Genomic DNA, 26,453 nt, shown 5'->3' with positions numbered 1-26,453 from the left:
AGATTTGACCCACAAGAATTACAATGAAAAGATAAGGAATGTTGACATTGGCAAACCTTCTCTTCATCCTGAAAAAGTGTGAAAGGCAATACCTAAAACTTGTAATGGTGGAATCTTGTATGTCTTACTCAATTTGAGGAAACAGAATTCACCTGGTCCAGAATTATGAATACTCAACCTCATTCCCCAACCATATAGGCAAGGTAAATTCTGCTTGTCTCCAAAATTACTGGGAGGACATGGAACAAATTGTGCTCAACCAATAACCTACGGACCATCCAATGTTTGGAATTATGAGAAGACAATGGAACTTCTTCCATGAACATTGTCCTGAATCAATATTGTTCCACACTCAATCCAACCAGATCTGAACTGTTGTTATTAGTAGGCTCCTGAAGAGGATGTTGCCTCTTGTACCAACATCTGGAAAAAAATCTAGGATCTTGGGTAAGTCAGTCCCAAACTTCCCTCTTTATCAAGAGTGGAAGAAATTTACTCAAACATTCTGGACCATCAAATGGTTAGTCAAAAACCTTAAGAGAAAGATACTGTCAGATCATGCAAATGATGTGAGATAAAATTATTGGGTGAGGTTCACATACCAGTCCGCACATCTTCCAGCAAGTAATTAATCTGATAAAATATGAATCACAGATGTCTCCTCACCTGAAAATAAAGCCCAAAATAAGTAATAGGAATTTATATTTATATTCATCTTAACAAAGTAACCAGGAGTAAACCCCAGGATATTGAAGGATCCCAATGAATAAAAAGTTGTTGTCTAACATCTCTAAAGGTCCTCACTTGACATAACAAATGATCAGGATCTGATCAGTCATAACAGAAAAGTAGCATTCAGATTAGTTAGTGAAAAAGATTTATTCTCTTCCCTGGCTGCCATTGTCTTAAGGAAAAAGGACCTGTCTGAGTATAGGAAGATGTAAATAGAGTGATAAAATATCCCATGCACAGGCAATGCAAACAATTCTAACCAATGAATTCTGCAAGCCCAAAATGGCTTGAGGAAGTCAAAGAGCTCTGAGGATTTGCATCTCTTCAAGTATCTAAATATAAGGCAATTGTGAAAGATGCAAGACCTTTGTAAAAAAAAGCCAGTTAAGAAAACAAGTTATAAATGACAATTCTGGACAAAGTGGGTTCATCCTTCTCTCAATACACCATTGTCCACATGTGTGCCATCATCATTGATAAATGTCCATTGTTCGACTACACAAAGACTGAGAAAGATACATGGTAACCTTAAAAGTTACAGTTCAATACCATGCAAAGGACCTCATAACCTCCATACATGAAGACTGATTTTCAGGATGGTTGGATGTACAATGTCAAATCATGAACAGAGTTAAGCAGGCAAATCTGATGCTACTAACAAAACCTGACAAGGTATTAACAAATCATAGCTAGTACTCCATGTAACACACAAATCAGTGAGAAGGTACAGAGGTGCAACCCCATCCAGTCCTGACTAAATACATCTATTTCCAATGCCTGAGAGTGAGATACCAGAGACCAAAAGTTGGCAGTTGAGTATTCCAATAAGCAGCAAATGTACTGAACATCAGCATCCTGAACCAAGTGAAAATCCAATGGACAATCTCATGACACCATTATGTTTGAAGAATCTGGTTGAGTTGAGACAATTTATCTGCCATCAAATCCTCCCCTGGAACATGGCAAGCTGGAAAGAAGATAGGATAAGAGTGGGCCCCAAAAAAAAGAAGGTCCAAGGTATGGAACAAAAAAAGAGACCAAGACTGAGTGTCCCCATAACAAGAAATGCGAGACAACCCTGAGGAATTGATTAAGTGATGCATGACAATTTTTCCCCTCAACAAGTCCAAACTTTGAGACCCTTTGAATACAAGAAATTCTAAAATATTAATATATAGGGAAGCCTTGCCACCTGTCTATAGGCTCTAGAATTCCTAACTGTTGAGACATGCAACCTATCTATGAAATAAGACAGCCATGACAAGATGGATTTCTGGACAAGGTGGTAGTGTTAATCCTGAATAAAGAGACTTGGGAATCCAGTGTATTGCTTGCTATTCATGGTCCATTAACTGCATAAAGATCACTGAAAGGATATCATGTGCACTCATCCCAAAGGAATGAACTATTTAAGTGATGCCCACATCTTCAAAAGAGAAAGAACCTTCCACACAGTGGGAAAAGGAGATGTGAGTTGGTGGCGGACTGCTTGATCCACAACGTGAAGCCAAGTTGGAGTCGACTGAGATACCTGTTGAAAAAGACAACCAGATGGATGATATATTGTGTTACAGTGAGAATAGTTTTATTGGCTCTGATAATAAAGCATGGCTTGGTTGCTTCAGAAAGTAGAATCTGATGAGATAATATTAGCAGTAACCAGTCATCCATGTTATGGGTTGAGCACAGTTCTCAGAAATGGAGATTTCAGAAAAAGTTTATAATTTGATAAAATACATATAGTGCCAATGTTAGTCCAAAGGACAAAGCCCTGGACTGCAGTACTTGATCCTTGTGCAGAAAGTGCATATAATGGTGGAGTGATTTTGCTATGGGAATATGCAGATAGGTAGGTATCAGAGGCATTTCATTTGGTCATCCACAGTTCTGGCAAAAAATGCCAACGCAGAATGAATAATGACACCATCATGAACCTTGGAGGATCTATAGATTGATGTAGATGAGAAAGATTAGTAACCAGATGCTAATCCCCTCTCTTCTTGGCCTCAACAAACAGACTGGAATAAAACTCTGGAAGAACTGAGACAACTCTTTCTACTTTTTCCTTGACCTGTGATAGTCCTAAAATGAAGTTATGAAATCCAAGTATCTGCAGGAGGTAGAAATGGAATAAGAGTTGATATATGACAGGCTGAAGTATGATCCCCCACAGGAGATGAGGAAAGTCAAGAAGCTGATGAATACAGACAGAAGACATTAACCCCTGATTAGAAAGAGTGGCCTAATGTTAGTCAAAGAGGACCAACACCTTCCAACAATACACCAACAAAGAGGCTAAGAAAATTGCAGGAGCTGGCAACTGACCAAAGTAGATGCTAAAATAGACCCAACTGATCATCAAATTGCTAAGAGACTTTCAATAAAAGTTAGAGGGGTGATAAATATCTTAGCACAGTAGTTAGAATCAGGTGAATCCTTGAAAACTATGATCTATTAAAGTTGACCATAGATTCCATTCTGGAACTCCACATTTCCAAAAGTAGGTCTACTCATTGAGAGTCTAAAATTCACCCATTTGGCAGCAACTAGAGAAAGACCCAAAACATCATACATTTGATTTATCAACTGAAGAAAAGGACTCAGAGACACCTGGTCTGAAGTTAACTTCCTGAAAAGCTAATACAATAGAGGAAGGAGCTAGAAAAATTGAATATAAATTTTCACCAGAATTCCCCACAAGTACGGCCAAAGAGTCCCTTGGAGAAACACCATCAGACCAAATATATATCTCCATCTCACTCCAAAGAAGAGTCAATACAGCCTCAACTGAGAGTAGTCTCCCCTATAACTGTTGATCAAGCAAGATATGTCAAACAGCAGAGACATCATTTGTCTCTGTGCTACAAACAGTAATCCAAAATTCATCCTGTATATTAGCATGCCAAAGTTAATTTTTTCAAAATAAAAATCAACTTGGTAACACAAAGAAAGCTCAAAGTACCTCCAGGACAACTAAGTAGGGAATAAACAATTGAAGCAACAAAAAATAAATCAGACAAAAGTTTAGATGGGCAAAGGAAAGATACTGCAGCAGTGTGAGATAAGGTAAGTATATTTCTGTCTCAGAGCATACCACTTCAGTATCTAGATTATCCATCAGTAATAAATATTTCTGTCTTAGAGCATATCTTTACAGTGTCTGTATCCTCCATCAGTAATGAACAGTTCTGTCTTAGAGCATATCTTTACAGTGTCTGCACTCTCCATCAATAATGGATATTTTTGTCCTAAAGCATATCTTTACAGTGTCTGCATCCTCCATCAATAATGAATATTTTTGTCATAAAACATATCTTTACAGTGTTTGCATCCTCCATCAATAATGAATATTTTTGTCATATCTTTACAGTGCCCTCATAAATATTTTTTGACTACTTACCTTTACAGTGTCTTGGGCTTCCATTACTACTTGGTAATGTTGTCTAATGGAGTGAGTGAGAATTTCCTTAATATCTCTGCAGTGCTTCTGAATCCAGATAGAAAGATCTTCCGTAAGTTTTTCATATTGTTTCCACTGTGTCACTAAGTCTTCCAACACAGTTAACCTGAAGTTTAGTTCTGATGTAACAGATGCCCATAAATTTCTCACATGACCTATCTCTTCTGCCTCAGTCACTCCCTGATAATCTTCTGGTTCATCTCCTCTTATCTCAGCTGCAAGTGCTGTCTTGAAAATTTCATTTTTAGCCTCAAGTTCCATCTTTACAACCTGATAAGAAAACCAAAAGTTAATGACATGAACCAAATATTAAGTTTTCATGACAAATAAAAGAATAAAAATTGTCAAAATTTCTTTATTTAGGAACCATTGTTTCAGACTTGAATGTACTGTTTTATCTATTTTTACTTAAAAATACACCAGATATATGGTTTAGCAACCGTAAAATGAATGAATGAAGTGGATATGGTAATTATCTACTATATCTAAAAGTAACTAGTCCAGTTATGCACCAAAAGCAAAAGTTCTAATAAGTCAGTGAATCATTTCTATCCTGACTCTCTTTGAAAAACATGTAGTGAATCTTATTCTATGATTTATTTTTACACATACCTTGTATCTGGTATATTTTGACACACACATACTTACATACCTTGTATTTGGTATATTTTGACACATACTTACATACCTTGTACCTGGTATATTTTGACACATACTTACATACCTTGTACCTGGTATATTTTGACACATACTTACATACCTTGTACCTAGTATATTTTAACACATACATATATACCTTGTACCTAGTATATTTTGACACATACTTACATACCTTGTACCTAGTATATTTTGACACATACTTACATACCTTGTATCTGGTATATTTTGACACATACATAGATACCTTGTACCTAGTATATTTTGACACACACTTACATACCTTGTATCTGGTATATTTTGACACATACATATATACCTTGTACCTAGTATATTTTGACACATACATATATACCTTGTATCTGGTATATTTTGACACATACTTACATACCTTGTACTTGGTATATTTTGACACATACATATATACCTTGTACCTGGTATATTTTGACACATACTTACATACCTTGTACCTAGTATATTTTGACACACACTTACATACCTTGTATCTGGTATATTTTGACACATACATATATACCTTGTACCTAGTATATTTTGACACATACATATATACCTTGTATCTGGTATATTTTGACACATACTTACATACCTTGTACTTGGTATATTTTGACACATACATATATACCTTGTACCTAGTATATTTTGACACATACTTACATACCTTGTATCTGGTATATTTTGACACATACTTACATACCTTGTACCTGGTATATTTTGACACACACATACTTACATACCTTGTACTTGGTATATTTTGACACATACATATATACCTTGTACCTAGTATATTTTGACACATACTTACATACCTTGTACCTAGTATATTTTGACACATACTTACATACCTTGTATCTGGTATATTTTGACACATACATATATACCTTGTACTTGGTATATTTTGACACATACTTACATACCTTGTACCTGGTATATTTTGACACATACATATATACCTTGTATCTGGTATATTTTGACACATACTTACATACCTTGTACCTAGTATATTTTGACACATACTTACATACCTTGTATCTGGTATATTTTGACACATACTTACATACCTTGTACCTGGTATATTTTGACACACACATACTTACATACCTTGTACTTGGTATATTTTGACACATACATATATACCTTGTACTTGGTATATTTTGACACATACATATATACCTTGTACCTAGTATATTTTGACACATACTTACATACCTTGTATCTGGTATATTTTGACTCATACCAACATACCTTGTACCTAGTATATTTTGACACATACTTACATACCTTGTATCTGGTATATTTTGACACATACTTACATACCTTGTACCTGGTATATTTTGACACACACATACTTACATACCTTGTACTTGGTATATTTTGACACATACATATATACCTTGTACCTAGTATATTTTGACACATACTTACATACCTTGTACCTAGTATATTTTGACACATACTTACATACCTTGTACCTGGTATATTTTGACACACACATACTTACATACCTTGTACCTGGTATATTTTGACATGTACCTACATACCTTGTATCTGATTCACTATAATATATTCGCACATACCTTGTATCTGATTCACTATAATATATACGCACATACCTTGTATCTGATTCATTATAATATATACGCACATACCTTGTATCTGATTCATTATAATATATACATACAGTCATGAAAGCCTGTGTATTTTTGTAACGTTTTTGGATATATAGATATTTAATCTCAATTTTAGCAATACTGAGAGATTATAGGAATATAACTAAACAATTAAAACTGAAGAAAAGACTTTTCAAGATCTTCTGTAAAGGTAATTCTACAAAAATGCATATTCTAACTGAGGAAAAAGTTAGGACACCCCCACATGTATTCCCACTTAAAATGGGTCAACCTATACACAGGTGTATCACACCAGGTGCACATGATTAGAAGATCGTTACTCAGCACTTTGAATGAGGCTTGCCCTATTTAAACCTGACATTTAGTTTGGTGTGTTCCTGACTGTTGAAGTGAGAGTGAGTACCATGGTGAGAGAAAAAGAGCTGTCTGAGGCCTTCAGAAAGCAAATTTTAGCAGCTTATGAGTCTGGTAAGGGATTTAAAAAGATCCCAAAAGATTTTGAAATCAGCCATTCCGCTGTCCAGAAAATAGTCAACAAGTGGAGGGCTTTCAAAACAACTGCCAACATGCCCAGATCTGGTCATCCAAGCAAGTTCACCCAGAGAGCAGACCGCAAGATGCTAAAAGAGGTCTCCAAACACCCTAACATGTCATCACGGGACCTACAGCAGGCTCTGGCTACTGTTGATGTGAAAGTGCATGCATCTACAAGTAGAAATAGATTGCACAAGTGTAACTTGCATGGGAGGTGTGCAAGGAGGAAACCTTTGCTCTCTAAGAGAAACATCAAGACCAGACTAAAGTTTGCAAGAGAGAATGTAAACAAAGACCAGGACTTCTGAAATAAAGTTGTTTGAACAGATGAGTCCAAAACTGAAATATTTGGACACCAGAACAGAGGACATGTCTGGTGTAAACCAAATACAGAATTCCAGGAAAAGAACCTCATACCAACTGTGAAGCATGGAGGTGGAAGTGTCACGGTTTGGGGCTGCTTTGCTGCAGAATGACCTGGACAGCTCACAATCATAGAATCCAGCATGAATTCTACTGTGTATCAGAGGGTGCTTGAGGATCATGTGAGACCATCTGTACGAAAATTAAAGCTGAAGTGGAACTGGACTGTGCAACACAACAATGACCCAAAACATACCAGTAAATCCACCAAGGACTCGCTGAAAACTTAAAAATGGAGAATCCTAGAATGGCCGAGTCAAAGTCCAGATCTTAATCCCATTGAGATGCTGTGGGGTGACTTGAAACGGGCTGTACATGCAAGAAAACCCTCAGACATCTCGCAGCTGAAAGAATTTTGCATTGAGGAGTGGGGCAAACTTTCTTCAGACCGATGTCAGAGACTGGTAGATGGCTACAAGAAGCATCTCACTGCAGTTATTTCAGCCAAAGGGGGTAACAATAGCTATTAGGGGGTAGAGTGTCCTAACATTTTCCCCAGTTAGAATATGCATTTTTGTAGAAGTTCATTTACAGAAGATCTTGAAAAGTCTTTTCTTCAGTTTTAATTGTTTAGTTATATTCCTATAATCTCTCAGTGTTGTTAAAATTGAGATTAAATATCTATATATCCAAAAATGGTACAAAAATACACAGGATTTCATAAGGTGTCCTGACTTTTTCACATGACTGTACATACCTTGTATCTGATTCATTATAATATATACATACGTACCTTGTATCTGATTCATTATAATATATACATACATTGTATCTGATTCATTATAATATATACATACATACCTTGTATCTGATTCATTATAATATATACATACGTACCTTGTATCTGATTCACTATAATATATACATACGTACCTTGTATCTGATTCACTATAATATATACATACATACCTTGTATCTGATTCATTATAATATATACATACATACCTTGTATCTGATTCATTATAATATATACATACATACCTTGTATCTGATTCATTATAATATATACATACATACCTTGTATCTGATTCATTATAATATATACATACGTACCTTGTATCTGATTCATTATAATATATACATACATACCTTGTATCTGATTCATTATAATATATACATACATACCTTGTATCTGATTCATTATAATATATACATACATACCTTGTATCTGATTCATTATAATATATACATACATACCTTGTATCTGATTCATTATAATATATACATACATACCTTGTATCTGATTCATTATAATATATACATACCTTCTATTCTGATTCACCTTGACAGTTACATACCTGGTAATGTGATAGCAACAGCTCAATGTCTTGAATGGATCTTATGTCTTCCAACATCTCTCTCTGTAACACTACACCAGCTATATTCTTTAACCAACTTCGAAGTTCCACGAATATTTCATGGAATGGTTGCTGCATCACCCGCTGACATAACTGAGATTCCAAGTCATATGTAGATATCTTCAATGTTTCCCAGCAGCTATTGAGTTGTTCTAGGTGTTTCTCGGGCAATTTCAAAGCTTGCTGAATAATTGTTTTCATGTTCTCTTGTTTAACTTCCTTGATCTTGAAGTTTGACTTGATTTTCTAACAACAAATACTTAACTTAGTATGTAGCAGTTCAGTATAAAAATAACTTTTACCATTCTTAATATACCATAACTAAGCCTAATATCCAATAGTTTATTCCATTTGTAAAGATCTCCTCTCCAGATCATAAGTTTATTAGATGAAATGCAATTACTGTTTTTTACTTCTGATACATTACATTTAAAAAATATAAAAGAATTTTTAATTTCTGTTTTAAAATTGACAACATGAACAGGTCAGTGATGAAGTTACCAAGCGTTTAGACAAGATCCTTATCAATTTTTAAAAGTAACTATACTTACAGCAATGTCACCTAAATGTTTCAATTCCTCAGCTAAGTCTGTCTCAACATCACTTTTCTTTTGTATCTGAAACAAGTAATGTTCTGCCTCTTCTATCCAAGTCTTTAACTGTGTGATGTCTTTCTGAACATTCTGCCATGTCATATGGTAGTTTTTCAGGTTCTCTAGCTGAGATGTGACATCCTTTACGAGTTCCTTCCAATCCGAAGTACACCTGCAAACCTCGTGGTTTAATGATGGACATCTTACCCCTTTCAGCCCTTGACTTAGTTTATTGATGTAAGCTATCTGGGGTTGGTGGTCATGGATGTCACACTGTAGATGCTATTTTTTTACAATACACTATTACTTAATATTTATCTAAGTAGACAACATTAATTAATAAGATTTGATTAAAAGTTTCTAAATAAACTGTGATTATATATTTCATGTGAATAACCTTAAAAGAAATGAAAAGAAATCTTGGTGTAATGGTATACCAGTGATATTACATTAGTAAGTATACACATGATAATGTACTACTCTGTAACAGTGATATTACATTAGTAAGTATACACATGATAATGTACTACTCTGTAACCAGTGATATTACATTAGTAAGTATACACATGATAATGTACTACTCTGTAACAGTGATATTACATTAGTAAGTATACACATGATAATGTACTACTCTGTAACCAGTGATATTACATTAGAAAGTATACACATGATAATGTACTACTCTGTAACCAGTGATATTACATTAATAAGTATACACATGATAATGTACTACTCTGTAACCAGTGATATTACATTAGTAAGTATACACATGATAATGTACTACTCTGTAACCAGTGATATTACATTAGTAAGTATACACATGATAATGTACTACTCTGTAACCAGTGATATTACATTAGTAAGTATACACATGATAATGTACTACTCTGTAACCAGTGATATTACATTAGTAAGTATACACATGATAATGTACTATTCTGTAACCAGTGATATTACATTAGAAAGTGTAGACATAATAAGATATAATTCTGTAACAAGTTTATATTATATTAGTAAGGGTAGACATAATAAGATATCATTATGTAACCAGAGATATTATATTGGGTTTGTTATGTTGAATACAATTTCTCACCTTAAATGTAGAAATCAAAGCCTCCACATTATTTTCACTGAAACAAGGCAGTTCTTTCATATTTTGTATCTTGGCCGTCAGCCACTCAGAGTTGGAATGTAGTAAGGGCTTCAGTTGTTGCCAACCAATCATTGCTTTTTCCAGGAAATATCCATGCTCTGTTGCTTTCTCTAACACTTGTTCTGCACGTCCTGTGACTACTTTGTAATCTGATAAGTTCCTGTTTTGAAGGGAACTTTCAAAACAGTCAAAGGTGAATTCAACAGAACTCAGTAGAAGTTGCACTTGCCTGAAGAAAGCCTATGTGATAAATAAAACATTAGTACAAAACTAAGCATCATTTTATTGAAAAGAAAATACCATAAGCAAGACTAGTATCCATTTAAATGTGAAGATTATATGTAAGTTAGGTATCAATTTATGCATAAAACTTTAATAACCAGTTTCTCACAGAAAGAACCACAACACCAGCAGTGAAATGTTATGTTGTACTGTTTCATGAACCACAACACCAGCAGTGAAAGGTTATGTTGGACTGTTTCATGAACCACAACACCAGCAGTGAAAGGTTATGTTGTACTGTTTCATGAACCACAACACCAGCAGTGAAAGGTTATATTGGATTGTTTCATGAGGCACAACACCAGCAGTGAAAGGTTATGTAGGATTGTTTCATGAGGCACAACACCAGCAGTGAAAGGTTATGTTGGATTGTTTCATGAAGCACAACAGCAGCAGTGAAAGGTTATGTTGGACTGTTTCATGAAGCACAACACCAGCAGTGAAAGGTTATGTTGGACTGTTTCATGAAACACAACACCAGCAGTGAAAGGTTATATTGGACTGTTTCATGAAACACAACACCAGCAGTGAAAGGTTATGTTGGATTGTTTCATGAAGCACAACACCAGCAGTGAAAGGTTATATTGGACTGTTTCATGAAGCACAACACCAGCAGTGAAAGGTTATGTTGGACTGTTTCATGAAGCACAACACCAGCAGTGAAAGGTTATTTTGGACTGTTTCATGAAACACAACACCAGCAGTGAAAGGTTATGTTGGATTGTATCATGAACCACAACACTAGCAGTGAAAGGTTATGTTCAAATGTTTCACAGAGCACCAGCAGTGAAAGTTTATATTGAACTGCAGTGTGGTAATTATCATAATGATCATATAAAAACTCTGAAGAAGAAACCTTTAAGCACGAATCTCACCTTGTGATGTTTCAGTTCATCTTGAAGTTCAGTAATAGTTTTTACAATCGTCACACTTTCAAGTCGTATGTTGCCAAGTTTAACTTGCTGCTCCAGAAGATGTAGTTGCCATTTCAATTTTTTAACTAGTTGTCTTCTGCACTTGGTTCTCTTAACTTTACGAGTTATCTGTAAAAAAAACAACATGAAAATACTTAGCACTTTAAAAGTAAATATAACCATCATTTCAGTGCAAATTGAAGGGACATCATTTGTCTTCTTCACCCTCAGTAACAGTTACGTGGCAGCAGAAGGAGAGAAACAAACATTTACATTTTAAGACACTCCTGCATCACTTATTTCCTTAAGAGCTGTGTAAGTTGTTGGAATATTCATTTGTATATGAAAAAAATCAAAATTATTCACTGTACATTAAACCCATGCTTCGGTGAGTCAGCTAGGAGACATGAGGTTTAGTAACAGATATTAATTACTATTAATACATATTTCATTTGAAGGTTACTTTAAGAAACTAAAATATGGTGAACTCTGACTTAAAACCTGACATACTTTTGACTTAAGTTGATAAAAAAACAAAAGTGGAACCACACGAATGATGAGAAACGTGAACAGTCATGCAGCCTTTACAATACTAAACTCAGAAAAAATAAACACATTTCAGTTGCATGTTGCTCTGAACCTTTGTGGTTAACTACAATGTCTGCTAGAGCTCTCATGTTACTGTACTGTACTTATATTTTTCAATGTATGTTCTACTATAAATCTCTGACATGGGTACTATGTACTCTATATATTACATGACCCAGTGGTTTCATACATTAGATAAGTACAAATACTGTATTACTGTGCACTAGCACACCTACCTCTTAAGTATAATGCTACAATATACATGACAGTTAAACCCAGAATACAATGTTTTTTATAAATTTTTTTCAAGCTAACCCTTGTATGTAAGAAACATTTTAAAACTTCACTTAAACAAAAACGTAAAGTCAGTTAGTGTGGTACTATAGGAAGTTCATGATGACAAGAAACCCACTTCAAGTAAAAAATATATCTCAAGACGGCTGGTATGGGTATTAAAACTTTTATTAAAATAAAGTAGAGAACAATGTTTCGATCTCTCTTTGTTAACCTGAAGATGATCTAAGAAGATGTCCACATCCATGCACTGTTCTGCCAGCTTGATCATCTTGTCTACCTACATCCACACACTGTTCTGCCAGCTTGATCATCTTGTCTACCTACATCCATGTACTGTTCTGCCAGCTTGATCATCTTGTCTACCTACATCCATACACTGTTCTGCCAGGTTAATCATCTTGTCCACATCCATGTACTGTTCTGCCAGGTTGATCATTTATCCACATCCATGTACTGTTCTGCCAGGTTGATCATCTTGTCCACATCCATGTACTGTTCTGCCAGGTTGATCATCTTGTCCACATCCATGTACTGTTCTGCCAGGTTGATCATCTTGTCCACATCCATGTACTGTTCTGCCAGCTTGATCATCTTGTCCACATCCATGTACTGTTCTGCCAGGTTGATCATCTTGTCCACATCCATGTACTGTTCTGCCAGGTTGATCATTTTGTCCACATCCATGTACTGTTCTGCCAGGTTGATCATCTTGTCCACATCCATGTACTGTTCTGCCAGGTTGATCATCTTGTCCACATCCATGTACTGTTCTGCCAGGTTGATCATCTTGTCCACATCCATGTACTGTTCTGCTAGCTTGATCATCTTGTCCACATCCATGTACTGTTCTGCCAGGTTGATCATCTTGTCCACATCCATGTACTGTTCTGCCAGGTTGATCATCTTGTCCACATCCATGTACTGTTCTGCCAGGTTGATCATCTTGTCCACATCCATGTACTGTTCTGCCAGCTTGATCATCTTGTCCACATCCATGTACTGTTCTGCCAGGTTGATCATTTTGTCCACATCCATGTACTGTTCTGCCAGCTTGATCATCTTGTCCACATCTTTTCATGCACTCCCTTTTAGGAACAGTCACATGTCAGTACAGCAAGTGATCATGAACTATTCACATATTAACAGATCAAAACTATCTTCACATTTTGCCATGTCCATATCCTTCTTCAATGCATTCATAACATTTCAGCAAGGCTGCTTTTACTTTTCATAGTCCATGGCATCTTGTGATGTCATGCTAGCTCACACTTTTAGGCCTTTCCTGTGACAGCAGGTCTGAGACAGGCTGCTCTGTTACCTCTGTCCCAGTCTGACTTTGGGCGCATCTTTTATATACCCCCAAGAAAGCATCAATGCCATCTTTTGGTTCATCAAATTTGATAAACTTGGGTCAGCTGGCCCTGACCCCATTGTCATTCTTGGTACTTTTATCTTTATATTTGGGTGATGCTCTTGTTTCTCTGAGTCTTTTTACTGTCAAACAAATTGTTACAGGTCACAGGTTTTGAGCACAAGTTGCTTGTTGCTATTTATCTACTTGTTAAAGTCAGTCAAGATGATTGTATACCATGTATTCTACTATATTTTTATCACTGTTACAGCTGTTCATACACAAGCCTTTTTCTACAGTCATTCATGTCTTCTTCTACCCCTTATTACCACTCTATACTCCTGGTTGGCTCACCAATGTGAATCTTTATGTATATATGAGCCAGATTCTTTATATTGGTTTGTGTTCCTTGATGAATTTCAACAATAAACATACAGTACACAGTCCATTTATTAAAACAAAATACATACAAAATGTTTCTTACACTCTTCATTACCACAGTTGTATTCAAAGCTTTAACTAATTTTCTTCAAAGTCCACACAAACTGGTTTAGTTACTTTAGAACAAGATGTGTTATTCTTCTCTACCATATTATTACAATACAGTCTGTAAAAGGTTACTTTAAAAACCACTACTAGCTCTGTTGCTGACCAAAGTTGTATCCAAAGCTATAAATAATTGTTTCTCTTTCTGTTAAAGTCCACACAGACTGGATTAGAACACAACTGAGATGACAAATTATTCTTCTCTATCATGTTAGTATTGCAAGGGCCAAGCATGATCATGTGGTTAGAGCACTTGACTCACAATTTGAGAATCATGGGTTTGAATCATCATCACACCAAACATGCTCGCTTTTCAGAATTGGGGGCATTATAATGTTATAGTCAATCCCACTGCTCAATGGTAAAAGAAAAGCCCAAGAGCTAGCAGTGGGTGGTGATGACCAGCTGCCTTTTTTCTAGTCTTAGACTAATAAAACTGCCAATTATGACATCTAGATCTGTCTAACCAACAAATTGATACAAACTATATTTTGGACATGTGTTTATAAAAGCTGACAGAGCCCTAAAATCTTTCACACATAATGAGATATGATGCAACAACACTTGACAAAATTTAAGAAGATCCTATTAACATGAAGCAATAATACAACAATCACAAAATTGTAACAGTTGAAATACACAATGCATGATTCATAAAATTATACAAACAAACCTACAATAAACAATCAGTCATAAAAATAATACTTAACATTCATGCAACATGCTTACTAAACTATCAAAATCATAACACTCTCATTAAACTCAAATGGTCATGTATCTCTAACATAATTCTTGTATGTAAGAAACACTTTAATATTTACTTCAACATGATGTGCTGTAGTTATTCTGTTAAGCTAATCCTGATATGTAAGAAAAACTTCAACATGATGCACTGTAGCTATTCTGTTAAGCTAATCCTGGTATGTAAGAAAAACTTCAACATGATGCACTGTAGCTATACTGTTAAGCTAATCCTGGCACGTAAGAAACACTTCAACACAATGTACTGTAGCTATCCTGTTAAGCTAATCCTGGTATGTAAGAAACGCTACAATATTTACCTCAACATGATATACTGTAGCTATCCTTTAAGGTTATCCTGGTATGTAAGAAACGCTACAATATTTACCTCAACATGATATACTGTAGCTATCCTTTAAGGTTATCCTGGCATGTAAGAAACACTACAATATTTACCTCAACATGATGTACTGTAGCTATCCTTTAAGGTTATCTTGGTATGTAAGAAACACTACAATATTTACCTCAACATGATGTACTGTAGCTATCCTGTTAAGCTAATCCTGGTATGTTAGAAACACTACAATATTTACCTCAACATGATGTACTGTAGCTATCCTGTTAAGCTAATCCTGGTATGTAAGAAACACTACAATATTTACCTCAACATGATATACTGTAGCTATCCTGTTAAGCTAATCCTGATATGTAAAAAACACTACAATATTTACCTCAACATGATATACTGTAGCTATCCTTTAAGGTTATCCTGGTATGTAAGAAACGCTACAATATTTACCTCAACATGATATACTGTAGCTATCCTGTTAAGCTAATCCTGGTATGTAAGAAACACAACAATATTTACCTCAACATGATGTACTGTAGCTATCCTGTTAAGCTAATCCTGGTATGTAAGAAACACTACAATATTTACCTGAACATGATGTACTGTAGCTATCCTGTTAAGCTAATCCTGGTATGTAAGAAACACTACAATATTTACCTCAACATGATGTACTGTAGCTATCCTGTTAAGCTAATCCTGGTATGTAAGAAACACTACAATATTTACCTCAACATGATGTACTGTAGCTATCCTGTTAAGCTAATCCTGGTATGTAAGAAACACTACAATATTTACCTCAACATGATGTACTGTAGCTATCCTTTAAGGTTATCCTGGTATGTAAGAAACACTACAATATTTACCTCAACATCATGTACTGTAGCTATCCTGTTAAGCTACTCCTGGTATGTAAGAAATACTACAATATTTACCTCAACATGATATACTGTGGCTATCCTGTTAAGCTAATCCAGGTATGTAACAAACAATACAATATTTACCTCAACATGATGTACTGTAGCTATCCTGTTAAGCTAATCCAGGTATGTAAGAAACACTACAATATTTACCTCAACATGATGCACTGTAGCTATCCTGTTAAGCTAATCCTGGTATGTAAGAAACACTACAATATTTACCTCAACATGATGTACTGTAGCTATCCTGTTAAGCTAATTCTGGTATGTAAGAAACACTACAATATTTACCTCAACATGATGTACTGTAGCTATCCTGTTAAGCTAATCCTGGTATGTAAGAAACACTACAATATTTACCTCAACATGATGTACTGTAGCTATCCTGTTAAGCTAATCCTGGTATGTAAGAAACACTACAATATTTACCTCAACATGATGTACTGTAGCTATCCTGTTAAGCTAATTCTGGTATGTAAGAAACACTACAATATTTACCTCAACATGATGTACTGTAGCTATCCTGTTAAGCTAATCCTGGTATGTAAGAAATACTACAATATTTACCTCAACATGATGTACTGTAGCTATCCTGTTAAGCTAATCCTGGTATGTAAGAAACACTACAATATTTAACTCAACATGATGTACTGTAGCTATCCTGTAAGGTTATCCTGGTATGTAAGAAACACTACAATATTTACCTCAACATGATGTACTGTAGCTATCCTGTTAAGCTAATCCTGGTATGTAAGAAACGCTACAATATTTACCTCAACATGATGTACTGTAGCTATCCTGTTAAGCTAATCCTGGTATGTAAGAAACACTACAATATTTACCTCAACATGATGTACTGTAGCTATCCTGTTAAGCTAATCCTGGTATGTAAGAAACACTACAATATTTACCTCAACATGATGTACTGTAGCTATCCTGTTAAGCTAATCCTGGTATGTAAGAAACACTACAATATTTACCTCAACATGATGTACTGTAGCTATCCTGTTAAGCTAATCCTGGTATGTAAGAAACGCTACAATATTTACCTCAACATGATGTACTGTAGCTATCCTGTTAAGCTAATCCTGGTATGTAAGAAACACTACAATATTCAACTCAACATGATGTACTGTAGCTATCCTGTAAAGTTATCCTGGTATGTAAGAAACACTACAATATTTACCTCAACATGATGTACTGTAGCTATCCTGTTAAGCTAATCCTGGTATGTAAGAAACACTACAATATTTACCTCAACATGATGTACTGTAGCTATCCTGTTAAGCTAATCCTGGTATGTAAGAAACACTACAATATTTACCTCAACATGATGTACTGTAGCTATCCTTTAAGCTAATCCTGGTATGTAAGAAACGCTACAATATTTACCTCAACATGATGTACTGTAGCTATCCTTTAAGCTAATCCTGTTATGTAAGAAACGCTACAATATTTACCTCAACATGATGTACTGTAGCTATCCTGTTAAGCTAATCCTGGTATGTAAGAAACACTACAATATTTACCTCAACATGATGTACTGTAGCTATCCTGTAAGGTTATCCTGGTATGTAAGAAACACTACAATATTTACCTCAACATGATGTACTGTAGCTATCCTGTTAAGCTAATCCTGGTATGTAAGAAACACTACAATATTTACCTCAACATGATGTACTGTAGCTATCCTGTTAAGCTAATCCTGGTATGTAAGAAACACTACAATATTTACCTCAACATGATATACTGTAGCTATCCTGTTAAGCTAATCCTGATATGTAAGAAACACTACAATATTCACCTCAACATGATATACTGTAGCTATCCTGTTAAGCTAATCCTGGTATGTAAGAAACACTACAATATTTACCTCAACATGATATACTGTAGCTATCCTGTTAAGCTAATCCCGGTATGTAAGAAACGCTACAATATTTACCTCAACATGATGTACTGTAGCTATCCTTTAAGGTTATCCTGGTATGTAAGAAACACTACAATATTTACCTCAACATGATGTACTGTAGCTATCCTTTAAGCTAATCCTGGTATGTAAGAAACACTACAATATTTACCTCAACATGATGTACTGTAGCTATCCTTTAAGGTTATCCTGGTATGTAAGAAACACTACAATATTTACCTCAACATGATGTACTGTAGCTATCCTTTAAGCTAATCCTGGTATGTAAGAAACGCTACAATATTTACCTCAACATGATGTACTGTAGCTATCCTGTAAGGTTATCCTGGTATGTAAGAAACACTACAATATTTACCTCAACACAATGTACTGAAGCTATCCTGTTAAGCTAATCCTGGTATGTAAGAAACACTACAATATTTACCTGAACATGATGTACTGTAGCTATCCTGTTAAGCTAATCCTGGTATGTAAGAAACACTACAATATTTACCTCAACATGATGTACTGTAGCTATCCTGTTAAGCTAATCCTGGTATGTAAGAAACACTACAATATTTACCTCAACATGATGTACTGTAGCTATCCTGTTAAGCTAATCCTGGTATGTAAGAAACACTACAATATTTACCTCAACATGATGTACTGTAGCTATCCTTTAAGGTTATCCTGGTATGTAAGAAACACTACAATATTTACCTCAACATGATGTACTGTAGCTATCCTTTAAGCTAATCCTGGTATGTAAGAAACGCTACAATATTTACCTCCACATGATGTACTGTAGCTATCCTGTTAAGCTAATCCTGGTATGTAAGAAACACTACAATATTTAACTCAACATGATGTACTGTAGCTATCCTGTAAAGTTATCCTGGTATGTAAGAAACACTACAATATTTACCTCAACATGATGTACTGTAGCTATCCTGTTAAGCTAATCCTGGTATGTAAGAAACACTACAATATTTACCTCAACATGATGTACTGTAGCTATCCTGTTAAGCTAATCCTGGTATGTAAGAAACACTACAATATTTACCTCAACATGATGTACTGTAGCTATCCTTTAAGCTAATCCTGGTATGTAAGAAACGCTACAATATTTACCTCAACATGATGTACTGTAGCTATCCTTTAAGCTAATCCTGTTATGTAAGAAACGCTACAATATTTACCTCAACATGATGTACTGTAGCTATCCTGTTAAGCTAATCCTGGTATGTAAGAAACACTACAATATTTAACTCAACATGATGTACTGTAGCTATCCTGGTATGTAAAAAACACTACAATATTTACCTCAACATGATGTACTGTAGCTATCCTGTAAGGTTATCCTGGTATGTAAGAAACACTACAATATTTACCTCAACATGATGTACTGTAGCTATCCTGTTAAGCTAATCCTGGTATGTAAGAAACACTACAATATTTACCTCAACATGATGTACTGTAGCTATCCTGTTAAGCTAATCCTGGTATGTAAGAAACACTACAATATTTACCTCAACATGATATACTGTAGCTATCCTTTAAGGTTATCCTGGTATGTAAGAAACACTACAATATTTACCTCAACATGATGTACTGTAGCTATCCTGTTAAGCTAATCCTGGTATGTTAGAAACACTACAATATTTACCTCAACATGATGTACTGTAGCTATCCTGTTAAGCTAATCCTGGTATGTAAGAAACACTACAATATTTACCTCAACATGATATACTGTAGCTATCCTGTTAAGCTAATCCTGATATGTAAGAAACACTACAATATTCACCTCAACATGATATACTGTAGCTATCCTGTTAAGCTAATCCTGGTATGTAAGAAACACTACAATATTTACCTCAACATGATATACTGTAGCTATCCTGTTAAGCTAATCCCGGTATGTAAGAAACGCTACAATATTTACCTCAACATGATGTACTGTAGCTATCCTTTAAGGTTATCCTGGTATGTAAGAAACACTACAATATTTACCTCAACATGATGTACTGTAGCTATCCTTTAAGCTAATCCTGGTATGTAAGAAACACTACAATATTTACCTCAACATGATGTACTGTAGCTATCCTTTAAGGTTATCCTGGTATGTAAGAAACACTACAATATTTACCTCAACATGATGTACTGTAGCTATCCTTTAAGCTAATCCTGGTATGTAAGAAACGCTACAATATTTACCTCAACATGATGTACTGTAGCTATCCTGTAAGGTTATCCTGGTATGTAAGAAACACTACAATATTTACCTCAACACAATGTACTGAAGCTATCCTGTTAAGCTAATCCTGGTATGTAAGAAACACTACAATATTTACCTCAACATGATGTACTGTAGCTATCCTGTAAGGTTATCCTGGTATGTAAGAAACACTATAATATTTACCTCAACATGAAGTACTGTAGCTATCCTGTTTAGCTAATCCTGGTATGTAAGAAACACTACAATATTTACCTCAACATGATGTACTGTAGCTATCCTGTAAGGTTATCCTGGTATGTAAGAAACACTATAATATTTACCTCAACATGAAGTACTGTAGCTATCCTGTTAAGCTAATCCTGCTATGTAAGATACACTACAATATTTACCTCAACATGATGTACTGTAGCTATCCTGTAAGGTTATCCTGGTATGTAAGAAACACTACAATATTTAACTCAACATGATATACTGTAGCTATCCTGTTAAGCTAATCCTGGTATGTAAGAAACACTACAATATTTACCTCAACATGATGTACTGTAGCTATCCTGTTAAGCTAATCCTGGTATGTAAGAAACACTACAATATTTACCTCAACATGATGTACTGTAGCTATCCTGTTAAGCTAATCCTGGTATGTAAGAAACACTACAATATTTACCTCAACATGATGTACTGTAGCTATCCTGTTAAGCTAATCCTGGTATGTAAGAAACACTACAATATTTACCTCAACATGATGTACTGTAGCTATCCTGTTAAGCTAATCCTGGTATGTAAGAAACACTACAATATTTAACTCAACATAATGTACTGTAGCTATCCTGTTAAGCTAATCCTGGTATGTAAGAAACACTACAATATTTACCTCAACATGATGTACTGTAGCTATCCTTTAAGGTTATCCTGGTATGTAAGAAACACTACAATATTTACCTCAACATGATATACTGTAGCTATCCTTTAAGCTAATCCTGGTATGTAAGAAACACTACAATATTTATCTCAACATGATGTACTGTAGCTATCCTTAAGCTAATCCTGGTATGTAAGAAACACTACAATATTTACCTCAACATGATGTACTGTAGCTATCCTGTTTAACTAATCCTGGTATGTAAGAAACACTACAATATTTCTGGTATGTAAGAAACACTACAATATTTACCTCAACATGATGTACTGTAGCTATCCTGTAAGGTTATCCTGGTATGTAAGATAAACAACGTACCTGCACCTGCACCTCCTGGAGTTCTTCCTTCAGGTTTTTTACATCTGAAGGTTTACCGTCTCGACTTTCTACAGCCAGTTTTTCTAAATTCTTTAACTGCTGTTGGTGTAATGAGTGTTGAGATGCTAAGTGCTGTTCAAAATTAAAGAATGTTTAAGTTTTTCTCTATATCAAAAGAATAAATAAAAAAGATACATTTACATTATTACATTACTTCATATGAAAAAACTATACAACAGAAAAGTAATGTTCAGAATACTGTAGAATAAATAGATCCCAAATATTTATTTATTGGTCAGTATTGTTATACTTGTTTAATGGTCAGTACTGTTGAACTTATTTAATGGTTAATAGCATTGTTTTTATTGAATGATCAGTATTGTTTACTTTTTCAAATATCCATTCAATAATTAAAGTGGAAGAAAACTAAGCTATTCTTGTTATTCATCTAAGCTATAAGAGAACTTTTCTACACTAGAAGTAACAATAACTAATGTATGACAGAATGTCTCTATCATGAAGTAATATTAACAAATGTATGACAGAATGTCTATATCATGAAGAAATGTTAACTAATGTTTGACAAAACATCTCTATCATAAAGTAATATTAACTAATGTTTGACATAACATATCTATCATAAAGTAATGTTAACTAATGTTTGACAGAACATCTCTATCATAAAGTAATGTTAACTAATGTTTGACAGAACATCTCTATCATAAAGTAATATTAACAAATGTTTGACAGAACATCTCTATCATGAAGTAATATTAACAAATGTTTGACAGAACATCTCTATCATAAAGTAATGTTAACTAATGTTTGACAGAACATCTCTATCATAAAGTAATATTAACAAATGTTTGACAGAACATCTCTATCATAAAGTAATATTAACAAATGTTTGACATAACATATGTATCATAAAGTAATGTTAACTAATGTTTGACAGAACATCTCTATCATAAAGTAATGTTAACTAATGTTTGACAGAACATCTCTATCATAAAGTAATATTAACAAATGTTTGACAGAACATCTCTATCATGAAGTAATATTAACAAATGTTTGACAGAACATCTCTATCATAAAGTAATGTTAACTAATGTTTGACAGAACATCTCTATCATAAAGTAATATTAACTAATGTTTGACAGAACATCTCTATCATGAAGTAATATTAACAAATGTTTGACAGAACATCTCTATCATAAAGTAATATTAACAAATGTTTGACAGAACATCTCTATCATAAAGTAATATTAACAAATGTTTGACAGAACATCTCTATCATAAAGTAATGTTAACTAATGTTTGACAGAACATCTCTATCATGAAGTAATATTAACAAATGTTTGACAGAACATCTCTATCATAAAGTAATGTTAACTAATGTTTGACAAAACATCTCTATCATAAAGTAATATTAACTAATGTTTGACATAACATATCTATCATAAAGTAATGTTAACTAATGTTTGACAGAACATCTCTATCATAAAGTAATGTTAACTAATGTTTGACAGAACATCTCTATCATAAAGTAATGTTAACTAATGTTTGACAGAACATCTCTATCATAAAGTAATATTAACAAATGTTTGACAGAACATCTCTATCATGAAGTAATATTAACAAATGTTTGACAGAACATCTCTATCATAAAGTAATGTTAACTAATGTTTGACAGAACATCTCTATCATAAAGTAATATTAACTAATGTTTGACAGAACATCTCTATCATGAAGTAATATTAACAAATGTTTGACAGAACATCTCTATCATGAAGTAATATTAACAAATGTTTGACAGAACATCTCTATCATAAAGTAATGTTAACTAATGTTTGACAGAACATCTCTATCATAAAGTAATGTTAACTAATGTTTGACAGAACATCTCTATCATAAAGTAATGTTAACTAATGTTTGACAGAACATCTCTATCATAAAGTAATGTTAACTAATTTTTGACAGAACATCTCTATCATAAAGTAATGTTAACTAATGTTTGACAGAACATCTCTATCATAAAGTAATATTAACAAATGTTTGACAGAACATCTCTATCATAAAGTAATGTTAACTAATTTTTGACAGAACATCTCTATCATAAAGTAATATTAACAAATGTTTGACAGAACATCTCTATCATAAAGTAATGTTAACTAATGTTTGACAGAACATCTCTATCATAAAGTAATGTTAACTAATGTTTGACAGAACATCTCTATCATAAAGTAATGTTAACTAATGTTTGACAGAACATCTCTATCATAAAGTAATGTTAACTAATTTTTGACAGAACATCTCTATCATAAAGTAATATTAACAAATGTTTGACAGAACATCTCTATCATAAAGTAATGTTAACTAATGTTTGACAGAACATCTCTATCATAAAGTAATGTTAACTAATGTTTGACAGAACATCTCTATCATAAAGTAACAAAACATAAAATACCTGCAGGTGATCTGAGAGATCATCACTATCTTCTCTATCATCACTATCTTCCTTAAGCTCATCAATATCATGAAGATGTTGCTTAGCAACATGAATAGCTTGGGCTAATGTCTGTATTTCATTCTATATAAAGAATAAAATCAAAAACAAAAGTAAAACTAGAATACTATATTTTATTAAAAGATCTGAGTTATGAACACAATATAAAACATTCTCTATTATAACATCACATTTTTCTCATGAGCTTATAGTACAACATACAAGAGTAACCATAATATTATCAGCATACATTTAGAGTAGCAACATTCTCTTCTTCCTTTATGACAGTGGCCAGAGAAGCTTCCACAAATGTCTCAACATCTTGGACTTCCTGTTGAACTGTATTCAGAACACCAACTACTCTAGATAAAGCTTCATCAGAAAAACAGTTACACAGAGGCTGACTTGTTTCTGCTAGCTGTAAAATGTACATCTGCAACTGCTGTAGATCACCATCAACAACCTGATGTGTACAAATAAATACAGGTGTAAGTATTTTACTTTTATATAAATGTACTTTTAAACACTTAACTCGAATAGAAGTTATCTCAGGTCTATGTTAAAATCTGTAAGCACAACTAAACAGTCAATTGTAGTACAAGGTGTATCAGATCTGTGTTAAAACTGATAGACACTACGAAACAGTCACCTGTACTACAAGGTGTATCAGGTCTGTGTTAAAACTGATAGACACTACTAAACAGTCACCTGTACTACAAGGTGTATCAGGTCTGTGTTAAAACTGATAAACACTACTAAACAGTCACCTGTACTACAAGGTGTATCAGATCTGTGGTAAAACTGATAGACACTACTAAACAGTCACCTGTACTACAAGGTATATCAGGTCTATGTTAAAATCTGTAAAACTACTAAACAGTTACGTGTAGTACAAGGTGTAGCAAATATGTTAAAACTGATACTTATATGTAACTAGACATACTGAATTATGTTCTACACATTATATGTAACTAGACATGGTGAATTATGTTCTACATGCTATATGTAACTAGACATACTGAATTATGTTCTACACATTATATGTAACTAGACATGGTGAATTATGTTCTACATGCTATATGTAACTAGACATGGTGAATTATGTTCTACATGCTATATGTAACTAGACATAGTGAATTATGTTCTACATGCTGTATGTAACTAGACATGGTGAATTATGTTCTACATGCTGTATGTAACTAGACATGGTGAATTATGTTCTACATGCTGTATGTAACAAGACATGGTGAATTATGTTCTACATGCTGTATGTAACAAGACATGGTGAATTATGTTCTACATGCTATATGTAACTAGACATGGTTAATTATGTTCTACATGCTATATGTAACTAGACATGGTGAATTATGTTCTACATGCTATATGTAACCAGACATGGTGAATTATGTTCTACATGCTATATGTAACTAGACATGGTTAATTATGTTCTACATGTTATATGTAACTAGACATAGTGAATTATGTTCTACATGCTGTATGTAACTAGACATGGTGAATTATGTTCTACATGTTATATGTAACTAAACATAGTGAATTATGTTCTACATGCTATATGTAACTAGACATGGTTAATTATGTTCTACATGCTATATATAACTAGACATGGTTAATTATGTTCTACATGCTATATGTAACTAGACATGTTGAATTATGTTCTACATGCTGTATGTAACTAGACATGGTGAATTATGTTCTACATGCTGTATGTAACTAGACATGGTGAATTATGTTCTACATGCTATATGTAACTAGACATGGTGAATTATGTTCTACATGCTATATGTAACTAGACATGGTGAATTATGTTCCACACATTATCAGTATCTAGACAAGGTGAAGTAATCTATTTGATACCATTATTTTAACTAAATGTGGTGATATGTAACAGTTTATGATAATAGTATCCTAACCACACTATATCTGTCATACCCACTGACAATGCTGTTTTGTTTGGTTCATAGCTCTTCAAACCAGCTGTGACACAACAGTAGTGGTTAGAACACTAT

The 26,453-nt window shown here is 34.0% G+C and overlaps 1 protein-coding gene across 1 annotated transcript in view; it reads right to left on the bottom strand.

Moving 5' to 3' along the window:
- The window catches only part of LOC143226894 (muscle-specific protein 300 kDa-like), a 65,898-nt gene that overhangs the window by 14,754 nt on the left and 24,691 nt on the right, over nucleotides 1-26,453 (bottom strand). Inside the window, exons 7-14 of the mRNA XM_076458428.1 lie at nucleotides 24,677-24,889; nucleotides 24,388-24,510; nucleotides 21,921-22,052; nucleotides 11,717-11,884; nucleotides 10,500-10,799; nucleotides 9,365-9,688; nucleotides 8,754-9,059; nucleotides 4,133-4,462 (exon numbers count right to left, since the gene is read on the bottom strand). Of these exons, the coding sequence (XP_076314543.1) occupies nucleotides 4,133-4,462; nucleotides 8,754-9,059; nucleotides 9,365-9,688; nucleotides 10,500-10,799; nucleotides 11,717-11,884; nucleotides 21,921-22,052; nucleotides 24,388-24,510; nucleotides 24,677-24,889 (1,896 nt within the window). The remainder of the gene's footprint in view (nucleotides 1-4,132; nucleotides 4,463-8,753; nucleotides 9,060-9,364; nucleotides 9,689-10,499; nucleotides 10,800-11,716; nucleotides 11,885-21,920; nucleotides 22,053-24,387; nucleotides 24,511-24,676; nucleotides 24,890-26,453) is intronic.

The sequence above is a fragment of the Tachypleus tridentatus genome, chromosome 9, assembly GCF_004210375.1.
Source record: "Tachypleus tridentatus isolate NWPU-2018 chromosome 9, ASM421037v1, whole genome shotgun sequence".
NCBI classification, from domain to species: domain Eukaryota; kingdom Metazoa; phylum Arthropoda; class Merostomata; order Xiphosura; family Limulidae; genus Tachypleus; species Tachypleus tridentatus.
The sequence above is the reverse complement of the archived record's forward strand: the minus strand, read 5'-3'. Positions and strand labels throughout refer to the sequence as shown.